The sequence below is a fragment of the Mirounga angustirostris genome, unplaced genomic scaffold, assembly GCF_029215605.1.
Source record: "Mirounga angustirostris isolate CCGP_5_RB_7025 unplaced genomic scaffold, mMirAng1.0.hap1 SCAF_6, whole genome shotgun sequence".
NCBI lineage: Eukaryota > Metazoa > Chordata > Mammalia > Carnivora > Phocidae > Mirounga > Mirounga angustirostris.
The window spans coordinates 129,265,948-129,288,877 of NW_026991714.1; the positions used below are offsets into that span (position 1 = coordinate 129,265,948).

A 22,930-nucleotide genomic window follows, 5' to 3' on the forward strand; every position below is an offset into this window, starting at 1 on the left:
CTTTTGATACAGATCCAAGGCATTTTCTTTTGTGTGTGGGTTCACTGATTGGTGTTTCCTGTAATGGTGTATGAACCCCATCTATAATTTGTCTTCTCTTAATTTTCAGTCTTCTCTACACTTGAATTGTCTTTTTTTTTTTAAGATTTTATTTATTTATTTGAGAGAGAGAATGAGATAGAGCATGAGACGGGGGAGGGTCAGAGGGAGAAGCAGACTCCCTGCTGAGCAGGGAGCCCAATGCGGGACTCGATCCCGGGACTCCAGGATCATGACCTGAGCCGAAGGCAGTCGCTTAACCAACTGAGCCACCCAGGCGCCCTTGAATTGTCTTTTTAAGTGGACAAGCAATACAAGCATTTTTGAAGCTGTACTAGTGCAGAATCTTTCCAGATTTTTCCTCACGTGTCCTAATTCTCTTGGCCACTCCTAATTCACTTTCAGTTTTTAATTTTATGTTAGCTCCAGTATTTTTTTAAGCAACCTGCTTTTGCTGATTCTTTCCAGAGGATTCATCATAGTTGCCATAGAAACAACAACTCGTTTTATTGTCCTCAGTTTCTATAATTTTTAAATTACATAGTTGCAGCATCAAGCAAGTACAGATGTCATAAGTAGGTTTGGGAGCAAAAAATAACCAATTCTTAGTAAACATTCTTGTTAATCTATGGGAGTAGAGGATGTAGAGTACTAGATAGTAGCCTACTAGCCAAAAGCATTCAGTGTGCTGGGGGCCTCAGTCCATGTGCTTCATAGGGAGAATGGAGTGAGTCCGTTCATCAGCAAGTTGTTACGCAGAGGTCAGCTGAAGAGAGCGTCTACCATGTTGTAATTTTACTTGCCTTGTCTTCCCCGCTAGACTTCCAGTTCCTTGACAGTAAAGGCTAGTCATCCTTTTTTGTGTTTTTGTTTTAATCCCTGGTGCTCAGTACAGTGCCTAGCCTACAGTGAGTGCTCAGTAAGAATACCTGATGAACAAATCCATGACCAGCACCAGAGGGGACCTCAAGCGACTTCCGATCTTGAACGTAGTGATCTTGGCAGTATCTTTGCAAACGTCAGGGTTGGTGTGGTCATTGCATATAATTTAGTCTTTCCTCGGTTTTCCCTCTTCTCATTCCCTCAGTCTTTGAGTCTTTCTCTGCTCTGTGCCGGCTTCCTTGACTTTATTGTGTATCGCAAGCCACCTGTGTTTGTGATCATTTCAGTTTCCTGACAAAGATGCAAAACACGTATGATGGTTTGGCTGCCGTGGTGCTTGCTATGCACAAAGCGAGAGGAGATTCTGAGGAAAATACAAAGTAGTTCCTTAGTTCTCTAGAGCTTAACCAATCCCAGGAACTGAAGTCTTCTGTTTCTTCACAGAGGAAATATGACAAAGGCAGTGGCCGTACAAGCTTCCTTCATGGGCCGCCCTCCCCACTGCCTCATCCAGTAAGCGGGAGCGACTACTTCTAGAGGTGAGAGGGGAGGGAGGACGACCTCCATAACCCATTTGATCCCCCCTAGCTGCAAAATTTTGGTTTTGAGAAACAGAGTGAACAATCTGTAGAGTTGCTACGTTGAAAACTTTAAGACAAACCTGCAGAGGCTTGAATGCTCAGATAACAAAAGTTATGCTCTTTGGTAGAAGCCTATAACCTATATTTTAAAAGCTACTTGTAGCTGAATGATCCCAATGATCCCGAGAGTCTGTTTCTATAGATATTAAAAGATATTAAACAGCAGGTACATCTGAGATGATTTCTAACTTCCAGAACCAGGAGACAGTTTATCAGTAACACACTCCTTATCATTCATTGATTACTTACTGTATGCCAGGCACTGTGTTAAATTTTACATTCTTATCATTCAATTTTCATAGTGAACTTCGGACTTATCTACAGATGGTTAGTCACACCAGAACCAAAGGATCCAAACCCAGATCTGTCCCAATTTTAGTTTAAGACCCTTAAGCACTAATGGGATTCGCTGGGGTCCCATCATCCATATTTGGACTCTAAAATCTGTGACTTATAGGGAGGATCAGTAACCAGGGATGACCTAGAGATTCTGAATGTTTTGTCAGGAATCATGGTGATTAGGCTGTTGTAGTATCTTCTCCCAGAAAGCTTAAGACATGTTTGTTGTCATTTTTACTGAGGAGCAGATCCCTCAGAAGGATGGTCTAGTTTTGAAGATATAAGCAAATGAATGTCAAGTTCTTTTGAACATTCATTCAGTAAATTTAGCATATATTTTTTTACCATCATATTTGAATATGAGTCTTGGTTTCCAGGCTGAATTCATATTGTATGTTTAAGAAGACCATGAAAATTCTTTGAAGAGATTCTCACTCAATGGGAAGATAGTCTCAAACTCAACAGGGTTTGATTTCTCCTTGTTTTTAAAGCTGGCTTTATCTGGGGACAAATTCTTTTTTATTTTAAAGATTTTATTTATTTATTTGACAGAGAGAGAGAGATAGTGAGAGCAGGAACACAAGCAGGGGGAGTGGGAGAGGGAGAAGCAGGCTTCCTGCCGAGCAGGGAGCCCGATGTGGGACTCGATCCCAGGACCCTGGGATCATGACCTGAGCCGAAGGCAGACGCTTAACGGCTGGGCCACCCAGGCGCCCCTATCTGGGGACAAATTCTATTGTAACTTTTCTAGAACTTGGTGCCAATAGGAGTTAAAATAATAAAATCAGTCAATTAAATAGGAAATGAATCTTTTATGTACAAGGCTTAGATCAGTTAACAACAAGTGGTCACTCTTCTGGGAAATGGTTGCTAAAATTATAATCAACCAGCAGTCAATGGCCTCATTTACTCTGTTGTGTCCTAGGAAGAAAAATAATCTTATGACAAGAGCTTGCAAAGACAATACCATTTTTCCTAATTCTCTTCATCTTCCCTCCTATTTTCTTATGATTAGTTTGAACTTTTTTTTTTTTTTTTTTGCTTTTATTGAAAGTATTGGGGCACCTGGGTGGCTCAGTCCTTAAGTATCTGCCTTCGGCTCAGGTCATGATCCCAGGGTCCTGGAATCGAGCCCCGCATCGGGCTCCCTGCTCAGTGGGAAGCCTGCTTCTCCCTCTCCCACTCCCCCTGCTTGTGTTCCCTCTCTCGCTGTGTCTCTGTCAAATAAATGGACAAAACCTTAAAAGAAAATATTATATACCAGACACTGTGCTAGCTAGCTTCTGACGCTTACGATATGGAAGAGAACTCTTGCCTTCAAGAATCTCATGGTAGGGGCACCTGGGTGGCTCAGATGGTTAAGCGTCTGCCTTCAGCTCACGTCATGATCCCAGGGTCTTCTCCCTCTCCCTCTACTGTTCCCCCTGCTTGTGCTCTCTCGCTCGCTCTCTCAAATAAATAAGTAAATAAAATCTTTAAAAAAAAAAAATCTCACGGTTAGTAGAGGAGAATTAGAATACAGCATAATAAATGAGCTGGTGGAGCTAGTGAAGGCTCTGTGGAAACAGGACAACCGAACCCAGCTGGCCTAGGCAAGGTTAGGAAGACTTCCAGGACGTGAGGATACTTGAATTGTGTCTTGGAGGAAGAGTAATAGGAAAGGAGCCAAGGGGAGAAGGAGGTGTTCTTGGCAGAGGAAACCGTGAAACCACACATCTGGTTTGGAGAAAGGCAAACACTGTGCTCTGACGTGGAATGAGAAAAGGTGTAGGAGATGAGGTTAGAGAAGGAGCTAGGAGTCATGTCATCAAGGGCGCTGTAAGCCATTCTGAAGCATTTAAACTGTCTACAGTGTAATGGGCAGCCTTTGAAGGTTGTTGCAGTCCCAAAGACCCGTAGTGAGGACCTGTGACTCAGGTGAGCTGGTAATGGGGTTGGAGATTATTGGAGGGATTCAATAGATATTTAGAAACAGTCTTTTTTTTTTTTTTTTTTAAAGATTGCATTTATTTATTTGTCAGAAAGAGCACAAGCAGGGGGAGCTGCAGGCAGAGAGAGAAGGAGAAGCAGGCTCCCCGCTGAGCAGGGAGCCCGATGCGGAACTCGATCCCAGGACCCTGGGATCATGACCTGAGCCGAAGGCAGACATTTAACTGACTGAGCCACCCAGCCATCCCTCGAAGCAGTCTTAAATTTAGAAGTCATCACAATGTTTGGCAAGCAATTTATCATGGCAGGGTGGAACTAGAGGAAAAAGAGGAATCTGAGACAACTCCCCCAGTTTTACATTTGATAGAAACGGTGGTGCCATCAGTCAGCGAGAGGAATGGAAGTGGAGGGACAGGTTGGTGAAGAAGGTGATAGATTTTTGGATGTGTTTGACTTGAGATGTCCGGAGGACAAGTGAAGAGTATCAAGTAAATAACTGGGCAATTTTATATCTCTATCTGCAGTTGAGGAGAGAAGATTAGACTAGGGGTGGTGGTAGTATATAGATTTGAGAGTTTTCAGTCTGTGGGTTAGGTCTACTTTTGTTATCTTTACCTGATGAAGACATGGTGGAAAGCGGCTTGACCATAAAGCTAATTAAGCTTAGGGTTAAGTGCTTCTTATGTGCATGGGTCCTAGGAAGGGCTCTAGCAAGTGTGTATACAATCATGTGTTTTTGTAAAACTTGCAAAGTCCAGTTATGTTAACTACAATTGGTCAGAATTATTCTCTTGCCTCTTTGAGTTACCCTCTCCCACTCTCCCATCTGGTGATGTTGGAGTGGTCCCAGGCATTTTTTTTTTTTTTTTTTTTTTTTTTGGAGTCCAGCTGTGGGGAGGTTGAGCTAGGGAGCCATTTAGCTTGGGTTTGCAGTCACTCCAATGTGTAAGTTACTGCTAGCCAGCCCAGCATGGGCATGACATGGAGAAATACTCCTGCCCATTGTGACACACAATGTGCGGGACCGGCATTCATTGTGTCAAGATACAAATGTGTCCTAACACACCTGGCACTGGAATCATGGAAATAGAAAAGAGTAAAATGTATGAAGCCAGAGGCTGGTTGGTAGGAAAAACTTCCCACTACATCTGATGATGTCTTAGCCTGAACTCTGGCCCGATACAAAGGCTTGTGTGCAGAGTAGTTTATTTGGCATGGGATCCCAGGGAGCAGGAGTTCAGGACAGAGGAGGTGAAATGGGAAGGAGGGAAAGAAGTACAAGGACGAGATGGTGCCTTGGCTGTGACTACAGGCCACAGGGGCTCTCTCCTACCTGAGACATTTTATGAAATGCTCCTAGAACTGTGCTTGAGTGCAGAAGGAGGAAGTATCCTCCCAGGGGCATTGGTTCCTCCCCGTTGTGGATTGCATGCGCACAACTGCAGGTGGGCTGCAGGAGAAGTCCCCCGGCAGAACTGAGCCGCACATTGGGCTGTCCCATGAGTCGGATGACAACATGGTGTCTGAAAGCCGGTCCGGATCTGCGTGGAGCTGGCTGCTCAGGCAGCGGAAGGAGTAAGCTGTGGGGCCCACAGGATTGTGAAGTGATGCTTAAGAGGTATCTAATGTTGACAGAAGATTCTGTTCTCCTTCATTCCTTGTCCAACCTTCTCTCTTATTAGGATCATGTACAGTCATGTACCATATGCAGTTATAAAGTTTTTTCCTTTTTTGATGAGAATTACACAAAATAGAGAATTACTCTACTATACTAATAGAATTACTATTTGTAGGACACAAACTGGTAATGTTACTACGAATTTCAGTCAGTACGCGTTACCTATTTCTCACCAGAATTTTTCTATAGACATGCAGTTTATGCAAATGGGATCATACTGTGGCTAATATTTCAGGTTTTTTCCCTTAATGTATTTTTGGATAACTTTTCATAATTATGTAGATCTACTTTGATTTTTTTTAATAGCTGCATAGTAATTTCATTGTGTGGATGGGCTAGAATTTATTTAACCAAACTTCTATTAGTGAATATTTAGGTAGTGATTCTTTCCTCATAGAAAAATCTCTTTTATCTCCAACACAATTTCAGAGATCTGGGGGAGAGATAGATAATGGGGATGGTGAAAAGGAGAAATTGTGAAGGAATTTATAATAGAAAATGGTTGGTTGGTTAGTTGGTGTTTTTTAAGATTATTTAGAGAGTGTGCGCTCCTGAGCATGGGGGTGGGGGAAGGGCAGAGGGTGAGAGAATCTTACGCAGACTCCATGCTGAGTGGGGAGCTGGGCACTGAGCTCAGTCTCACAACCCTGAGATCACGACCTGAGCTGAAACCAAGAATCAGATGCTTAACCGACTGAGCCACCTAGGCACCCCAGAAAATGTTGGATTTTTTTTTTTTTTAAAGATTTTATTTATTTATTTGAGAGAGAGAATGAGATAGAAAGAGCATGAGAGGGGGGAGGGTCAGAGGGAGAAGCAGGCTCCCTGCTTGGCAGGGAGCCCGATGCGGGACTCGATCCCGGGACTCCAGGATCATGACCTGAGCCGAAGGCAGTCGCTTAACCAACTGAGCCACCCAGGCGCCTGAAAATGTTGGATTTTTAAAGTCATCTGTTCACATCTTTTTTTTCTCCTCTATAATAACAATGATGTGCTTGAGGTTTCCAGGGACAGGACACAGAAGAGGAAAATGCTAGGACTTCTTTTATGTCAGGACAATAAGGAAAACTTCACAATATTTTTGCCTGCTTCATTTTTTTTCAAGTTGATTATTTGCACAAAATTTCCATGCAGGATTAATATATTGGATAAGAAATTGAACTACATGATCTAGTTTTCCCTCAACTTGAGGGCCTAGTGACTTTTGATAATCTTGTAGCCTTTTCCTTCCTCCTATCACCTGGTTATTAACTAGATAATATGTAATTATTAACTTATATTAACTGTACGGTGTAATAACAATCCCACCTCCTCATCCCAACTTGAGATCCTCAGGAAGGACTTCATGAAAAGGAGACTTGAGTGAGAAAGGGGATGGGCCTCACTTTAACATAATCAGCCCTTAGTTTCAAAGCCCTTTAAGCAGGTTTAAAAAAAACAGGTGCCTGCTCAGCCCTTTCCTTTAAATGCCTGCTCCTAAAGCAAATGCATGGTGTCGAGATGTCTCTGCAGTGTTTTTTAGCACTCTATCTAGACTTAGATAATTTTTGTTCACTATGAACATCGCAAGAGGATTATGTTTTTATGTACGACTTGGTGTCCTCACCAGTCTTGCCTACTTGTGCTGTAAATCATCCAGGAAATTTAGTTGAGTTGCAGTCAAGAGGGTTGGACTACAAAACAGAGTTCTAAATGATGATTGGTCCAAAAAAGTAAGATACAAGGACGGAAGAGAAGAGAAAATCATAAAATTAAAACACTGATATTTGGCCTTAGCTGCAGAAATATATTTCTCTTTTTGCAGTCTCCTGTTGGGTTTGATGGACTGTTAGGAATCTGTTGGACTGTTACCTTACTGGTATAGTCAGTCCTCATCATCCAAAGGCTATGAGTCAGAAATAGACTCATTAGTTCTAGAATAAATACCAGAGTTCTATAGAAGAACTACCTATCTCTTGGGAAAGATGAGAAGGTTCTCATCATCTCCGCCTGAAAGCCATCTTTTGTCTTAGCCATGTTTTCCATTGCTGACCATTTACTAGGAAAACATTCCAGTGAGTGTACAGTGAGTGTTACCACCAAAAAAGATGAAGTGGAGATGCCCGGCATGCCTCACTATTTATAAGAAAAATATTTCCCCAAAAGATGGGAAAATCCCAAGTCTTTAAATACTCTGGGAGAGAGGAATAATGGAAAAAACTCTTCAGTTTCTATTCTGTTGATTCACGAGAGTTTCTCACAAATCATTTGGAAGGGCCATTAAGTAACAGAATGGCTGGAATCTTATATTAATTGCCTTACTTTGGGTTTCTGGCTAAAGTATCTGGCAGCAAAACTGAAGGCCAGCAAAAGAGAACCCAAGTGGGTGGTGGTATGGGAATGAAAGCCCATCTATTGTTTTCAGCCTGGAATCCTAACTTAGGTGGGAGGACCAGATGGCTGTCTTTAATAGGAGGGTCCATTTGGATGGATTGAAAGAAATGATTTGGTTTCTTTTAGATACAACTACAGTTTAGTCTAGGTTAATTTTTGTTGTTGTTGTTCCAAAAGGTTACTTGACTTGCTATTTCTACCGGAAAGTTCATTGAGCATCTCTCTCTGGCTCAGCATCCACATTAGTTTGTCTTCATAGACAATCATCCATTGTCTCGGGTTTGAGAAATGAAAACTTGGTCTAATCCTAATTTTGTTTTGGTATCTGCTTTCTAAATCCCTTTGTGTTGTGGCTCCTGAGTCCATCCAACGAGCAGAACCCGTAGAAGACAGACAGACACACGCTCATAATATTAAGGGACTTGTTACAAGAAACAGGCATAGGTCATTGTGGAGGCTAAGACAGTCCAGAGTCCGTAGGGAAGACCCCACCCCGGCATGGTTTACGGCTGTTTCTGACAGGTGGAACTTCCTCTGGCCTTCAGAAAGTCTTCACCCTGCTTTTAAGGCCTTCCAGCGAATCAAGTCAGGCCCACCCAGGGTAATCACCCTCAGAGTTGACCTATTAGGGACTTAATTGTGTCTGTGAAATCCCTTCACGGCAGCACCGACGTTTTTAGTGTTGAATTGAATTACTGGGGACTGTTACCTATCCAAGTTGACACATCAAGATTCCATCCCATCGAGAGAAACCAAAGAGGAGCTACATGGAAAATGATACTGCATTGAGATGCCTCTGCAGACTTTCATGAAATCCGGGCTTATTTCTCTACTGATCTTGAAAAACAGTCCTATCTGAGCACTCACAGTTCCATAACCGCCTACTGTGTGCCTCAGCCGGGGAAGCCTTGCGAGCTAATCTTGTCAGGATTAGACCCTCCCCACCCCAGCTTTTAAGTTTTCAAAAGTTGCATGTAAAACAAGTTTTTGTTGACTGAAAAATGTTTTCCTATTGATGACCATTTTGTGAGGTTTTTTTTTGTTTTTTTTTTTGTTTGTTTTTTGAGAGAGAGCGAGAGCACAAGAGTGGGGAGGGTCAGAGGGAGATGCAGACTCCCCATTGAGAGCCCGATGCAGGACTCGATCCCAGGACCTCCAGGATTGAAGGCAGTCGCCTAACCAACTGAGCCACCCAGGTGCCCCATTTTGTGAGCTTTTTAACATTTGCTTAAACTTAAAAGCTAAAGCTTAAGTGTCACTGCCAGTAGAAAACTAAGTACTTATTTCACGAGAGAAACTATTAAAATGATCTCTTTGGGGGAGGGGGAAGAGAAGTCTACAAGGCTGTGAAAGGGCAACATGAGAGATCCTTGTGGGGAGGGACATGTTCTGTGTCGTGACTGAGGCAGCGTCCGTATCCTGGTGGTGATACTGTGCTATATAGTTTTGCAAGATGCTACCATTGAGGAAACTGGGTAAAAATACATGGGATCTTGCTGTTCTTTCTTACAACTGCATATTAATATACAATTATCTCAAAATGAAATCCTAATATAACAATGATCCATTTTATAAAGCAAATAATCATTTTATAATAATCACTTTCTATTTGTTAAAAAAAAAATAGTCTCCTTAAGGAGGTAGACACCTAAATTCTCTGCCAGGAATAAAGCCTACTCCAACATAGATTTGATGAGTGGAAGAGTGTATGCCTGATAGGAAAATTGGAGGTGACAGTTGAATGTGTAGTGTTAAATATAAAAAAAGTTTTGTCAAGAATCAAGATTAAGGGGCACCTGGGTGGCTCGGTCGTTAAGCGTCTGCCTTTGGCTCAGGTCATGGTCCCAGGGTCCTGGGATCGAGCCCCACATCAGGCTCCCTGCTCCGCGTGAAGCCTGCTTCTCCCTCTCCCACTCCCCCTGCTTGTGTTCCCTCTCTCGCTGTGTCTCTCTTTGTCAAATAAATAAAATCTTAAAAAAATCAAGATTAAATTCTCAGATGAAATATTAACGGGCATATCATAAACAGATGGCGTCTCTACAATGACAACAACTAAGAGAAGAGGTGGTTATAACTTAAAAACTAATGCCAGACAAAATCTGAGTCCAGAAGATACCTCTAAAAATGCAAGTGGTAGTTTCAGGATAGGTGAAATACCATATATACATATATTTTATATATATATATTTTAGCCCAGAGAATTGTATAGATGGAAAATAAAAAATATGTTCAAAGGATTTAGATAAACTTGTGGATTTACCCCATAAATATTTGTGTGCCTATAATTGGCCAGGCAGGTATCTGTGGCTTTAGTATATTTCAGGAATTTTCCTAACATGTAAATGTGGTTGTCCTTCGAGGCAACCATACCTTTCCCAAATCTCTGTTGATAGATTGGTCAAGATCTGAGAACCACATGGATTGGATTTTCTCAGCCTATGCTGTTTCTGATCTTATTGCATGAGAGATTGGTATGGAGAAGGGAAATCCAACCTGAGTCAGTAATAATACTGCAGGGATATCTTACAGACACAATTCCTTTAAAAATGTCTTAAAAGATATTTTCAACCTAATTTTTTTCTCTTTTTCAGGTATTGGTATTTTAGGGATATAGAATAAGAAACTATAGGTATGAATGGGGAGGTGGAACCAAGCTCTGTTTAAATGTTAAGCAGATACGGATAACACACAGGGAGGTCAACTGGAGGTGCATCATCGGAGCTGGGCCTTGGTAAATCTGGCCTGTGTGTTCTGACTACTGGGGGCTCTCTGCACAGTGCCCAGGACCCCATAGTCAGCTTCTGGGAAGGCATTTGCTTTGCTTCTGCCAAAAAAAAAAAAGTCCTTTTGGGGCTGAGGACCTCAGTGAGTGGCAGCCTCCTCACTCTGAGTTTGGCCAATGAATAGTAGGCCCGTTCCCGGAAAGCTCTATCATCTGAGATAGTAGATAACTTCAGAGTTCTATCCAGGAGGTAGTCCTATTAGGAAATGTTATCATGTGTCAAATAAAACCCTACCCTCAGCCCCCCCAACTCAGATATTTTAGGGAACCGTGATTCCATGTTCGACCCCAGTAAACCACCCCAACCCCCCCGGCAGACATGACCTAACTGGGAGTGAGGTGGTTGGTGACTGAGATGACCCCACATGTCTGGAGTGGAGGAACTGTCCCGCCAGAGAGATTTCGAGCAGTCACTTACTGGTCAGCCACAGGAATTTTTGGAAGTAGTAAAACTTTTGGTAAAAGGGGGCTTTTGTCTCCCAGAATAGCAACAGTTATCATCACTTAAAACCAGTGATTTCTATATACAGCAAGTGCTTCTATATATATACTCATGTATTGTTTATATAGGACTATTTTAAGATCTGTGTCACATTTTTCTCGTGTATTTTATGGTGGGAAAATTCAACTGGAAAAAATGCATTTCGCTCTGGTGGGGATGGTAAGGTAAAATAAGTACTTACACACACACACACACGAATTTGTTTTCAGTTTAGCTTTAAATGGTACAGAAATAGCTGGTAATAAAGCTCCTTAAATGAAATTATGTTTCTTCTCAAGTTTAATCATTGTTCTCATGTTACATGGTATCTGTTAACCACATTAGTCAGTAGAAGACCTACAAGGCGTGTGTAAGAATTCACCTATGTTTTACTTATAAAAATTACGAGAAAATGGCTTTATGTTTGTGTAATGTGGCTTATAATTCAGCGTACTTTTTTGTGTAGCTGTTGAATTGAGAGGGAAATGGATAGGGGAAAGGACCTATCTATGGTTAAAAGTAATGTGGGTGCAGAGCCTGGGGGGGGGGCTGTGGCGGGGCAGCCCCAGAGGGGCGTATTGTGGCAGTGAGTGCAGGGGTTGGGGTACTGTGATGGCCGAGCCCTTCTGAGAGGTGTTCCTTCCTACCTGTTGGGTGAGGTGGGGTGGGCATCAGCCAGGTGCCGTGGGAGGGGATGTGAAGCGAGGAGCTCAGTCTAGCAGAGAAGATGACACCCCTTACTATGGGGCAACAAGTGATCATGCCTGAGGAGAAATGCAGAGGACGCTGCAGGAGTTGAGAAATGGAAAAGACCGTTTCTACCGTTGGGGACCAGGAAGGGCTTCCTGGGAAAGGTGCCATTTGGAGAGGAGTTCCAAGCAGGGGCAGCGATGACAAGGACTGCCAGGATCGGGATTGCGAGGAGAGCTGGAGTAAAGCCATCATGGTAACAACCGGAGGAAATCGGGTCAGCTGCTGGCTGGTGAGTGCATAGGAGTATGGGGATAGAGGTGGAAGGAGGGGGCTGTGGGCCAGGTTCTGATGGCCTCTGAGCCCTACTGTTCCAGGTTTTCTCCTTCGCTCAGCAGGTGATGGGAAATGAACACTGTGGAACCGGTGTTGGGACTCAGTGGGTCTTAGGTTTGCAGGAGCAGGGAAGAGGCAGGTGTTAGGGGATGTGCTAGACTTGGCGGGGGCTGGGAGGAGGGAAATACGAAGATGCATAAAGCCTAGGTCCCTGTCTTCAAGAAGGTGAGGGTCTCATTAGGGGACAGTTAACCTCGGGGAAGATGGAGGAATGAGTACAGGTAACAAGCTGTTGGGTGAGGGGCGCAGGCACCAATGATGGCTTTCCATTTCTGGGACTTGTAGGCTTTTGTCGAGTCCCATCCCCGCCCAGGTGTCTCTTCTAGCTAAATGTCTCTGTTCTCTCCATTTGTGCCTCCCGTGGTATGGTTTATACATCTTCCAGGACCTTGGTAGTTCTGTCCTCAGTTTGCCTCTGGTAAAATACAAAAGCCAGACCCGAACACAATAATGCAGATGTGGCTGAAGACAGGACAAGCATCACTTCCCTTGTTCTGAGGTTATATTCCCGCCTAATCGTCGTGAGCTCGCATGTTGCTGGATCACTGGGATCTCTATTCTGGGGGGATCTGCTGTCAACAAAGAGAAGGGGTTGGGGGATGGAGGCCTTCCCAGGGAGGCCACAGGCGGGCCTGTATCTGCCTTGGAACCGAAAGTGTGTTTATCTACTTAGGCACTTCTGTCCACCTCGGTTCCCTATTCCCTGCTCTGGGCTCCGCTCCAGCCTCCTGCCTCATTCACCCCCTTTGGTCCCTTGTTCTGCTGTGACCCCGTTGGTCCTCCTGGGTGGTGACTCTGCAGGTCTATATATCTGTGAAGATGTACTGATCTGTGCATCTTAGGTACTCTGTGTATTCATGCTTCATGAAAAAGGAAGAGGAAAAAGGTGAGAGAAAGGGAGAGAAGAGGCAAAGGCAGTTTCAGAGTTTTGAGCCTGGGTGACTGGAAATCGAATGGTATCATTTCTAGAAGTGGGTACTTGGAGAGGGAGGTGTTACTTTGGAGAGGAAAGCCCAGTTCTGTCCTAGTGGCCCAGGCCTTTCTGGTTAAGGCCCCCTGGCAGAAGCAGTTCGTGTCTCCCCATTAGCAAGAAGGGTCAGAGTGGAACTCACGCTGGACATTGGGCATGGGCGGCAATCCTCAGGTGCTGCTTTTTTGAGCATTTTTTGTCGCTGTAATCGGCTTTCATGACCTTTTTTTGGCTGCATTTGGTGCTTTTGAATCCTCTCTGCTGCTTGAAATTGTTTTCTTAAATTTGGCTTCCAAAACCCCGTTCTCCTCCTCTGCGTACCCGCTGACATCTCTCATCTAGCCTGTCTACAACGGGATTGACTTCACCGTTTCCAGATATGGGCCTGCTGCAGCCCTCTTCACTAATGGCGACTCTCTCCTTCCCATGGCTCAGGCTGCAAAACCGTAGAGCTGGCCTTGACTCTTCTCTCCTCTGCCCTGCATTCAGTCCATCAGCCAAACCTGCCGGCTCTATCTGACATACTTAGAATTTAAGTACTTGTCACCTCCACTGTTAGCACCTGCTCCAAGCCGCCCTCCCCTCTCACTTAGATTCCTGAAATAACTTCTCTGGCTCTCTCTTCTCCCAGCCTCAGCCCTTCCCCACTGCCATCCTTCTCCTACCAGCTGCCAAGCCTCTTCTCACCTCGGCAGCCAGGAAGATCCTTCTAAAACAGTCCAGGTCATGTCACTCTTTGGCTCAGAACCTTCCAGTGACCTCCTGTCTCCGAGTAAAAGCTACCGCCTTTTTAATGGTTATAGGACCTGCACCTCCTCTTTGCCTGCTTCCCTCTTGCTCGCTCTTCTCCAGCCACATTGGCCTTCCTGCCTTCTCCTCCGACCTCTCCCTCTTCAGGGCCTCTGTTATTCCTCCCACCTGTCACACCCGGCCTGGCCCCTGTCTGCTTCATCTGGCTCCTCAACGCCCTTCAGCTTTGCTCAGATGTCCCCTTATTAGTGAGGCCCTTCCCTGCCTATCCTGTACTAAATCATTCTGCCCCTTTTTGTTCTCCACGGTTCATTGTACCCAACCGGACATGCTTTTTTGTTGTCTCTTCCTCTTAGTGTCTCTCTCCCCCACTAGACACTTACACAGCACTGTGTTTTATGGATTACAGATTATGGTCATAGACTTATCTCACTTGATCCGTTTGTTCATTTTTCGTAAAACAGGGCTCATTCTGGTTATACTTAAAGTGTATGGATTGACTTCTTGGCCACTAATCCAAAAACTGATGTCCTTGGGGAGAACTTCAGTATGGCCATTCAAACCTCCTCCATCCCATTTTGTGCTAATTGCAGAGAACTCACTCTTAGGAACTTTATTGATTCCTGCTGAATGACTTGTTACAACTGCTCTGTTTGCTACACTGAGAATCCTTTAAAAATGAAGGCCTATCCCATGCTTGTTGGGCCCCACCTTTGGTTAGCGAGGGGCTACAGCATCGCTTCGCTTCAGGGGAACAATAGGCCACATGCTCTCTGCTAGCCATGCCCCTGGAGTTGAGCAACGTAGCAGTAACTTTGATTGTACAGTGTTTGGCCTGACTTTCTCCTCATTGAATCTTCCTGCTTGTGTTCTTCCTGCTGTTTAAGTGGCCTTTTTGGGCCCCACGGACTCTCTTTGCCTCGCGCTTACTTTAATGGGTCTGTTGGACGATTCGCTGTCACTGTCTATTAGCACAGCGGTGTCAGGTTGTTCCTGATTCCAGTCTACTTCATCGACTCTCTTGGCTTTCTTCTTTCGCTACATCTAGACAGCTAGTCTGTCTGCTGCTGCATTTCCCCTTGCTGACATCCAACTTGCAGGAGAGCAGAGGAGTTCCTATTTTCATCAGGTGCCCTTGGTCAGCCTCATCACTGTCCTGCCTGGTACCTGTCTTTTAAAATTTGAGCCCAGGATTGTGGCAAGGTTAAAAGATGCGGGGGTGCCAACCTGCCACCATGCTGGGCTGGATTAGCAATCCAGAGGGAATATGCAAATAATCAGCTGGGAGGTGGGAGAAACAGGAAGAGGCAGAAACGTGAGGCTCGTTTTACTGTGTACAGATGGTTACTTAGCCCATCTCATCATGGAGACAGGTGCTTCCAAAGTCATCTGTGCAAGTGCCCTGCCTTGAACCACAGCAGTTAAAGAAAGATGAACAATCTAGGTTACTACCTCCTAATAACTTGCTCGCGATTCTGGATTTGAGTTGGGATGTCTCCTAGAACCCTATAGTCAGAATACAGTCCTGCTTAGGTTCTCTTAAGCCTGACTTAGTGACCTGTTTTTCCTCCATTTCTAGAACCAGACCAGGAGGAAGAGAGGCTAGGGGTTTCAATTTCACGACAATTCGAAGTGCCTGGAGTACCACAAAACCTCTTCCAGCTCGCCAGAAAGGGTTCTCTCCAAGTCCTAATCGTGACACCATGTATGCTTTGTTCCATACACAGTTTATCAAGTTTGTTTAATAATCTATTGATAATAAAAAGTTCTAGTGTTATTAATGCCTGTAATTACATATTTTGCTGATTGCTATATTTTCATCTCTTTGGAAGCTAAGTATCCACTAGTTCATAATCTTTTCTAGTTTTTCACTTAGTCTCTCATTAGTTTCCCCAAAGTTGCTTTTCTGCTTTTAATCCTGACTTAATTCTTCCCACACTCAGGTTAAAAAGGATGTTATTTGAACTCCGTTTTTTAGAATTTCTCTATTGACAAGTTTACCTTTTCCTTTGGATCGCTCCATGGCTGAGCCTGAAGACCATACTCATTGCGGCAAATGGTTAAAGTGGGGGATACAGGCACCGTCCTGCTCTCCCCTCGAAGGGTGATCCGACAGGAGGGGTGTCTTTTTTTTTTTTTTCTCTTTTGTACTGCTTACCTGGAAGAAGGTTCAGAAAACAGGACTTGTCACTAGGAATTGCAAAGCTAAAAGAATGTGGCTCTGGGGCAGATGCAGAAGTTTCAACACTGGAAGTGGGGGGGATGAAAGCCTACAAGTGAGCTTGGAAGAAAACTTAGTAATTTTCAGTCTAAGAAACCTAACTCACATGAATAGTTTCTCCTCGAGTATGGCCCTTTCCAGTCAGATCTGCTGGTGCTATCGAGCTGGTATTTCAAGTATGTCCATCTGCATTTAAACGAATTGCTCCAAGACAATCTGATTATGCGGTAGTTACTTTGGTGAGAATAGCGCCTCAGTGGAATGGAAACTTCATTTTGAGTCTAATATTAGACCTTGCTTTGGAAAATTCCTTTTAAATGATCACAAGCTGGGAATAGCAAAAGAATTTAACTTTCGACAGACAGCATTCACCAAGAATTTTTAACTGCTTATGTTTGGGTCCTTGGGAAAGCAGATGTGAGAAAGTGACCGGCCTGAATGGACCAGGGTAGCAGTGACGTGACCTGATGAGTGTTTATATCTATTGCTGATAAGTTTCCCTCCTTGTCTCATTTGCTCAAAATATTTTCATTCTTTGAGCATGAGCACGCTAAGGATGAAAATTGTTAGGATGCCTAATTGTCTAACAATCTAAGCTTCTAGGCTTCCTTGATGCCTGTAAAGGGGTCTGAGGCAGAGCAGAAAAGGGCCAACAAACCTACAAAACCAAAGCCAGTTTCTGAGTAAGTGCTGGGAACTTGATCAGACCTGGCCCCCAGAGAATATTTTTAGTTTGTCTAGCTGGTTGTGTCTGGGTGAACTCACCCAATTTGAAGATTTAAGTAAACTTTATTTAAAGGACTCACCCCCCACCCCCGAAGAATCCCTACCCTGTCATTAAAAAAAGTAATATACATGTTAATGGAGCATGAAATTTTCAGATCATGTCTTCTTGGCTTAACTCAAGGACCTGTTTCAGATGCCTCACATGCCTTGGATTAGGAAAACCAATATTGGTATTTGAGAGATGCATTATTAAAAGATTTTTCTGAAAGGGAAATGCATCTTTTAATCATGGTGTGCTTTTAATATAGTGGGTTTTCTTGTCTCCAAATAAGCTGGTAGTAAGTTGATGGTGTCTTAGAACTGAGGAAGAATGTTAAAAAGAGAGGAAGAGTTAACCATTTATTGATTGCTCAGGGGCTCCCAGCCACTGCCCTTGCCAGATCCCCGACACTGTCTCTGATATTCACAGCAATTGTATGTGGCAGCAGTTATCAGCCTGGTTTTAAGAGACCGGGGCTCAGGAAAGTTCTGTCATTTGCTCGTGATCACACAGCTAGTAATTGCGAGGAAGCGGCCGTGCTTGGGTTCCAATCCAGGACTGTTCAGCTTGGGGGCACCTGCTCTTCCCTTGCCCTTCTGTCTTCTGTAGCCGCTGTTCTTAAACTTTCTTGTCTTTGGATCTCTTTAAGCTCTTAAAAATTGCTGAGGACCCTTGAACTTCTGTTTATGTGGGTTCTATCTCTTGATATTTACTGTATTTGAAATTAAAATGGAGTAATATAAAACACCTGGGCCCCTTAATTCATTTTTGAAGGATAATAATAGGTCTACTACATTAACGTTAAATAATATTTTTATTAAAAACCACTTTTCCAAAACAAAAATAAGTCAATTGTGTTACCTTTTTGCATCTTTATTACCTAGTTGGATTCTCCTATCATCTTCTGCATTCGGTCTGTGCAGTATATGTTTTAGTTGAGATAGATGAAGAAAATCTGGGTTCTCATAGGTACGTATTTGGAAAGAGGAAGGATATTTTAACAGCCGCCTTGGGCAATTGGGAATATCCTCCTTTGATACTATACCAAAACTCCACAAGTGGTAGTTTTTTAAAGGTTAGTTGCTGTGTAGAATCTGAAACTACCAGTGGACTTTGGGTGCACTGTTAAATTGAAATCCTTTGGTCTGCAATCTTCCTTACAGGAAAGTTCTGCGTAATATATGTAGGTACTCCCCCAGTCCGGGAAGAAGAGCTTCATTTTTACCCCTCACCCCTCCCCGAGGGTGGGCTGGTCTTCATGACCTGCTTCCAAAGGATAGAATGAGGGAAAGAAGAAAAATGAGTAACTTGACAGTGGAGAAACTCGAGAATGTCACATGGCTGTCGTGTAAGCCCTGATATGATGTAACTAGAAAACCCAGAACCCCAGTCTAATCACGAGAAAACATCAGACAAACCCAAATCAAAGGACATTCTACAGGATTCCTGACCAGTACTCCTTGATTGTCAAGGTCATAAAAAAACAAGCAAAGACTAAGAGACTGTCAGAACCCAGAGGAGACATGACACCTCAATGCAGTGTGGTACTCTGGATTGGATACTGGAACAGAAAGAGGGCATTAATAGAAAAAACTGGTGAAATCCCAAATAAGTCTGGAATTTACTGTATCAATTGTCAGTTTCTTAGTTTTACAAATATGGTGTGGTAATGCATGATGTGAACAATGGGGGCAACTGAGGAAAGGCTCCACAGGAATTCTGTACTGTCTTTACAGCTTTTTTGTAAATCTAAAATTATTCCAAAATAAAAAGTTCAAGAAATCCATTGTTACAACCAAGCAACAGACTCTAACTATAGAGAACAAACTGATGGTGACCAGAGGGGAGGTGGGCAGGAAGATGGGGGAAATAGGTGACGGGGATTAAGGAGAGCACTTGTGGTGATGTGCACCCGGTGTTGTATGGAGTTGTTGAATCGCTAAATTGTACACCTGACACTAATATTACACGGTGTGTTAACTAACTGGAATTTAAATAAAAACTTCTTTTAAAAAATATAAAAATAGGGTACGAGAGGAAAAAAGAATCTCTTATGTCTTGTACTCTGAATAGATTGTTTACCTGTGCATGATTTGGTAACCTCATCATTACCATGGTCATTTGGAAAATACTGGTTCACTGAGTTATGTAGATCGTTGAAATGTTGACCCATTTCATTATTCAGTATAAAATTCACACTTGTTCTCTCATCAGAAAACTCTTTGTCAAGAAGTTCTCAGGCCTGTGGTGGATACAAGTTTCCCCAAATTCCGATTTTCCCGTGAAAGCTTAAATTTTATCATTAGCAAATACTGTTGTTGTTTTCCTTAACGTTGCAGGCTCATTTTGTCCATTTTCAAGGAAATATTTGCCAGATATCCAAGTCTAAATACCATCAGTTTGGTACCTATCCTTCAGGTAAAAATGACATCCAGTGAGAAACATGGCTAGTGCAACCTGCAGTTCAAACAGTTGTGCAAGTGCATTTCCTCAAGACAACTCTTGTACCTCGACATGCGACAGACATGTTTTAGGGTGGGTCTCCTTTTGCCACATAGAGTATTAAAGGCCAAGTACTCAAGGTCAGGATTTAATGAAATTAATTTTTACATCTTCACCAGGGGCATTCTGAAGAGAAATGGACTTTCCCCCCCTTTCCTGTGCATGTGTGGTGGCGGAGAATACAGTCTGCTCCCACTGCCTCGCTTTGTGCTCGGGCGCCTTTGCCTGATCGGCTCAAATACCAGCACCGTGCAAGAGGCTGGGGACATCTTAGTGTTCCACTGGAAATAGTCTGACCTCGCTGCCCTCCTGAGAGGGTCTTGGGCATCCCTAAGGGTCCACGGACCACACTTGGAGAACTGTTCTCCTGAAGTAAAGTAGCAGTTGCTATAAGGTCACAAAGGAAGGGCTGACATGATTGAAGACCAAACCCATGAGGAAGCAAATGGTCATGTGTGCAGGCCAACGTGTGTAGAAGCCGAGGCTCTTCTGGCTCAATCATCTTGCTTTCGATGGCTCGGGAAACTTTTCCATTTGCCTGTGGTTATTTCGCACCATGTTTAAACACCGAAATGCAGACTTGGATCATCTGGTATCTGTGTTCGCTGCTATTTTTAACGTAATCCTGTACAAGATTTCCTTCAGGAAATTCAGAAAATTCCTTCCTAAACTTTGATTTCTTTTCTTTAAAGGTAAATCTCACCTGGCTATCGTGCAGCGAGTGAACAATGAGGGAGAAGGGGACCCATTTTATGAAGTTCTGGGAATCGTCACATTAGAAGACGTGATTGAGGAAATCATCAAATCCGAGATTCTAGATGAAACAGATTTATACAGTGAGTGTTTTGAGTGTGATTTTTCAGAACCTTGGCTGTTTTCTGTCATCTCGCTCGTGAGTCCTCTCACGTCTCCAGGGCTTACTTGCCTCTGTCTCTAATTACCTGCTGTGTGCGTGGGCTGTGGACCACTTAGCCGAGTGTTCCAGACCCTTCATCCGAGGGGGGAAGAAGAGGCAGGTCCTGTGATGTCGAGTGGCAGTGTTCTGTTTTTGTTTTTGCTTTTTTAAAAGCCAACTTCTTCTAACCATGGATCAGGGCATTACTTGCCCTGAACAGAAAACTCCCTTCGTGGTTTTTACGTTAATTCTACGTGTGGAAAAAGAATCGTTCTTTACTACATTTTTATTTTCCACAACTAAGGCAATCGTATTCAGATAAATTTCTTTTTCTACATAAGGCCCTAATTCAAGTACTTGTGAGGAGGATTTGTTAGATTGATGGATTGCAGCTGTTTAAATGTCCTTGTTCCAGAACCCACGGGCCAGGGTGGGGGGTGAGGTTTGTGAGTGTAGGTTTGCTGTGGGGCAGTGGCGGGGAGGGGGAGGGATAGGAAGCAGGACAGGGTAGGGTACACAATAAGAATGTATTTTACCCTTTCTCTGCTATTTTGTTTTCTTTTGGGGGCAGGGGAAAGGGGTGAAGCGGGCAGGAGTCACTTGGCTTGGGGCGGAGGGAGGGGAGGCTTCACTGGTGTTTGTGCGCGGGGTAAACTTGATCCTGCGCTGAGTATTGAACCTGAATCCTGTCTCATTGACGTCCACAACTGGATTGTTGGACTGTGGAGTTTAAACCTTTTTCTTCAGCCTCATTCTTAGTAAAGCAGGACCCTTTCAAGAGATTAATAATGGGAAAGGTGCATTTTTGCCTGAAGATGTTTGGGACTCTCAGAGGTGGGACAGAGAAGAGTACCTGGGCTCTGTTTATTCTGTTTGGCTTTTAAGACATGACTTAGAAGGGAAATGGATTGTTCAAATGGCCTGGGGTGCCTGGGACAAGGCCTGCCTTGCTTCAAATAGAGTGATTTTTATTCAGTCCGCTAGATGGGAATGTTCCTCATTTTAAAAATGAAAGTCTTCCATGTACCCTTAGAAGGATAAACTTGATATTTAGGTAGTGACTTGCTTCTAAAAATGTACCTTACTTTATCCTCACATGTATTAGTGCGTTCTTTTAAAATCATCAGTTCCTATTGTGTTCTATCCTCTTGAAACTTGGAGAGTAGTCAGAGGTCACATAATAAAGAATATTGTTATTTGTGTGTTGACATTCTTTTCATCCTTCCTTACAGTGACTTTAATACCAAGTGTGTCTTTTTATATTTTTTCGTTTCCTCAGGGGTAGTACTCATCATAAGAAGGATCATTAAGACATTTAGGAGATCTTATGTTTGCTTTTCAGTTAATGTCTTTTAAGCCTCGATTAGACTAATTGCACACAGAACTGTTGCCTATCATGCCTTACTGGATGGAATGCTGAACGCAAGATTTTAGGTATATTCTTGAGGTCGACAGGTGATCAGGGCTGATGACTACATTTGCCATTAGAAAATTATTTTGAAATTCGGTGTTCATTTATGCTGTCTGATTCTGAAAAGAATTTGAGACAGAAGAAAATGATAAGTTACAATTGCCCTCTCCCTCTCCCCAGGACAAGCCTGGTAATTAGTCTGTTTGGCCGTAGGCATGAAATGGTAATAATGCACGGACTCATGATTCTCGGGAAAGGAGTGAGCGATTGAGGTCTTGTCTTTAACCAAGTTTTTTCTTGATCATCTCTTTGTCGAGAAAAATACTGGAAAAAAGGTTTTGTGTTAGACACCTTCTAGATCAGGGGTTTGCAAACTAGAGCCCATAGCTGCCACCAGTGTTTGGATAGCCCACCAGCTGAGAATTTTTGTTTGCTTTTACATTTGGTAATTGTTGAAAAACATCAAAAGAATAATTACTTAGTGACATGTGAAAATAATATGAAATTCAAATTCCATGTCCATAATAAGTTTTATTGGCATACAGCCATGTTGATTCGTTTACATATGGTTGCTTTTGCTCAACAGCAGGGTTGAGCAGTTACAACAGACACTGTATGGCCTCCAGAGCCTGAACTACTACCTAGCCCTTGACAAAGGAAGAATGCCGACCTCTCCTCTGGATGACCTTCTTCATATTTGCTTGACCTTGAGGATCTCAGGGTCTGGGCTAGAAACGAAGCTAACAGATATTGTTAAAATGTTCTATGAAAGCATTCTTTCTTGTTTCTGAAGAGGTTTTGTGTGAGTGTTTGTTTTCCCTGTTTCGGCAGAGGCTAGGAGCCTCTGAAAGGCAGGGCACACTTCCCTGTGTCCTCTGTCACCCAGCGATCACTCTTCCCCGCAGCATGGTGACATTGGGTAGCAGGAGACGGCGTGCGCTCCGAGCTGCGTCCCGTTGCTCTGGGGTTACACGGCTTGTGTGAGGGTTTCGTCCCCGCTGCCCAGTCGTGTACTTACAAGGGCTCTAAAGACCTTCGTGGAGCATGTTTATCGTTGATACTGGTTGCCTGACTTTGAACTGGGTCATGACTGTGCTGCAGTGATTTGACGAGGATCCTCTCTCCTCCCCTGTCCGGGGGGCGTTGGTGCGCAGAGTGCCCGCGGTCTGGAGGTAGTCTAGCCTT

At 43.5% G+C, this 22,930-nt stretch overlaps 1 protein-coding gene across 7 annotated transcripts in view; it reads left to right on the top strand.

Annotated features, from left to right (window-relative positions):
- CNNM2 (cyclin and CBS domain divalent metal cation transport mediator 2) overlaps positions 1-22,930 on the top strand; it is a 140,520-nt gene that overhangs the window by 96,350 nt on the left and 21,240 nt on the right. For 6 of the 7 annotated variants that reach the window (XR_010412561.1, XM_045878731.3, XM_045878732.3 and 3 more), the window contains exon 2: positions 20,132-20,275. Coding sequence is in view for 5 of the 7 variants with exons in the window: in XM_045878731.3 (XP_045734687.1) it covers positions 20,132-20,275 (144 nt within the window). In the remaining 2 variants the exon portion in view is untranslated. Of the gene's footprint in view, positions 1-1,365; positions 1,461-20,131; positions 20,276-22,930 lie in introns of those variants that run through there. The other variant, XR_008506394.2, reaches the window with a different exon arrangement.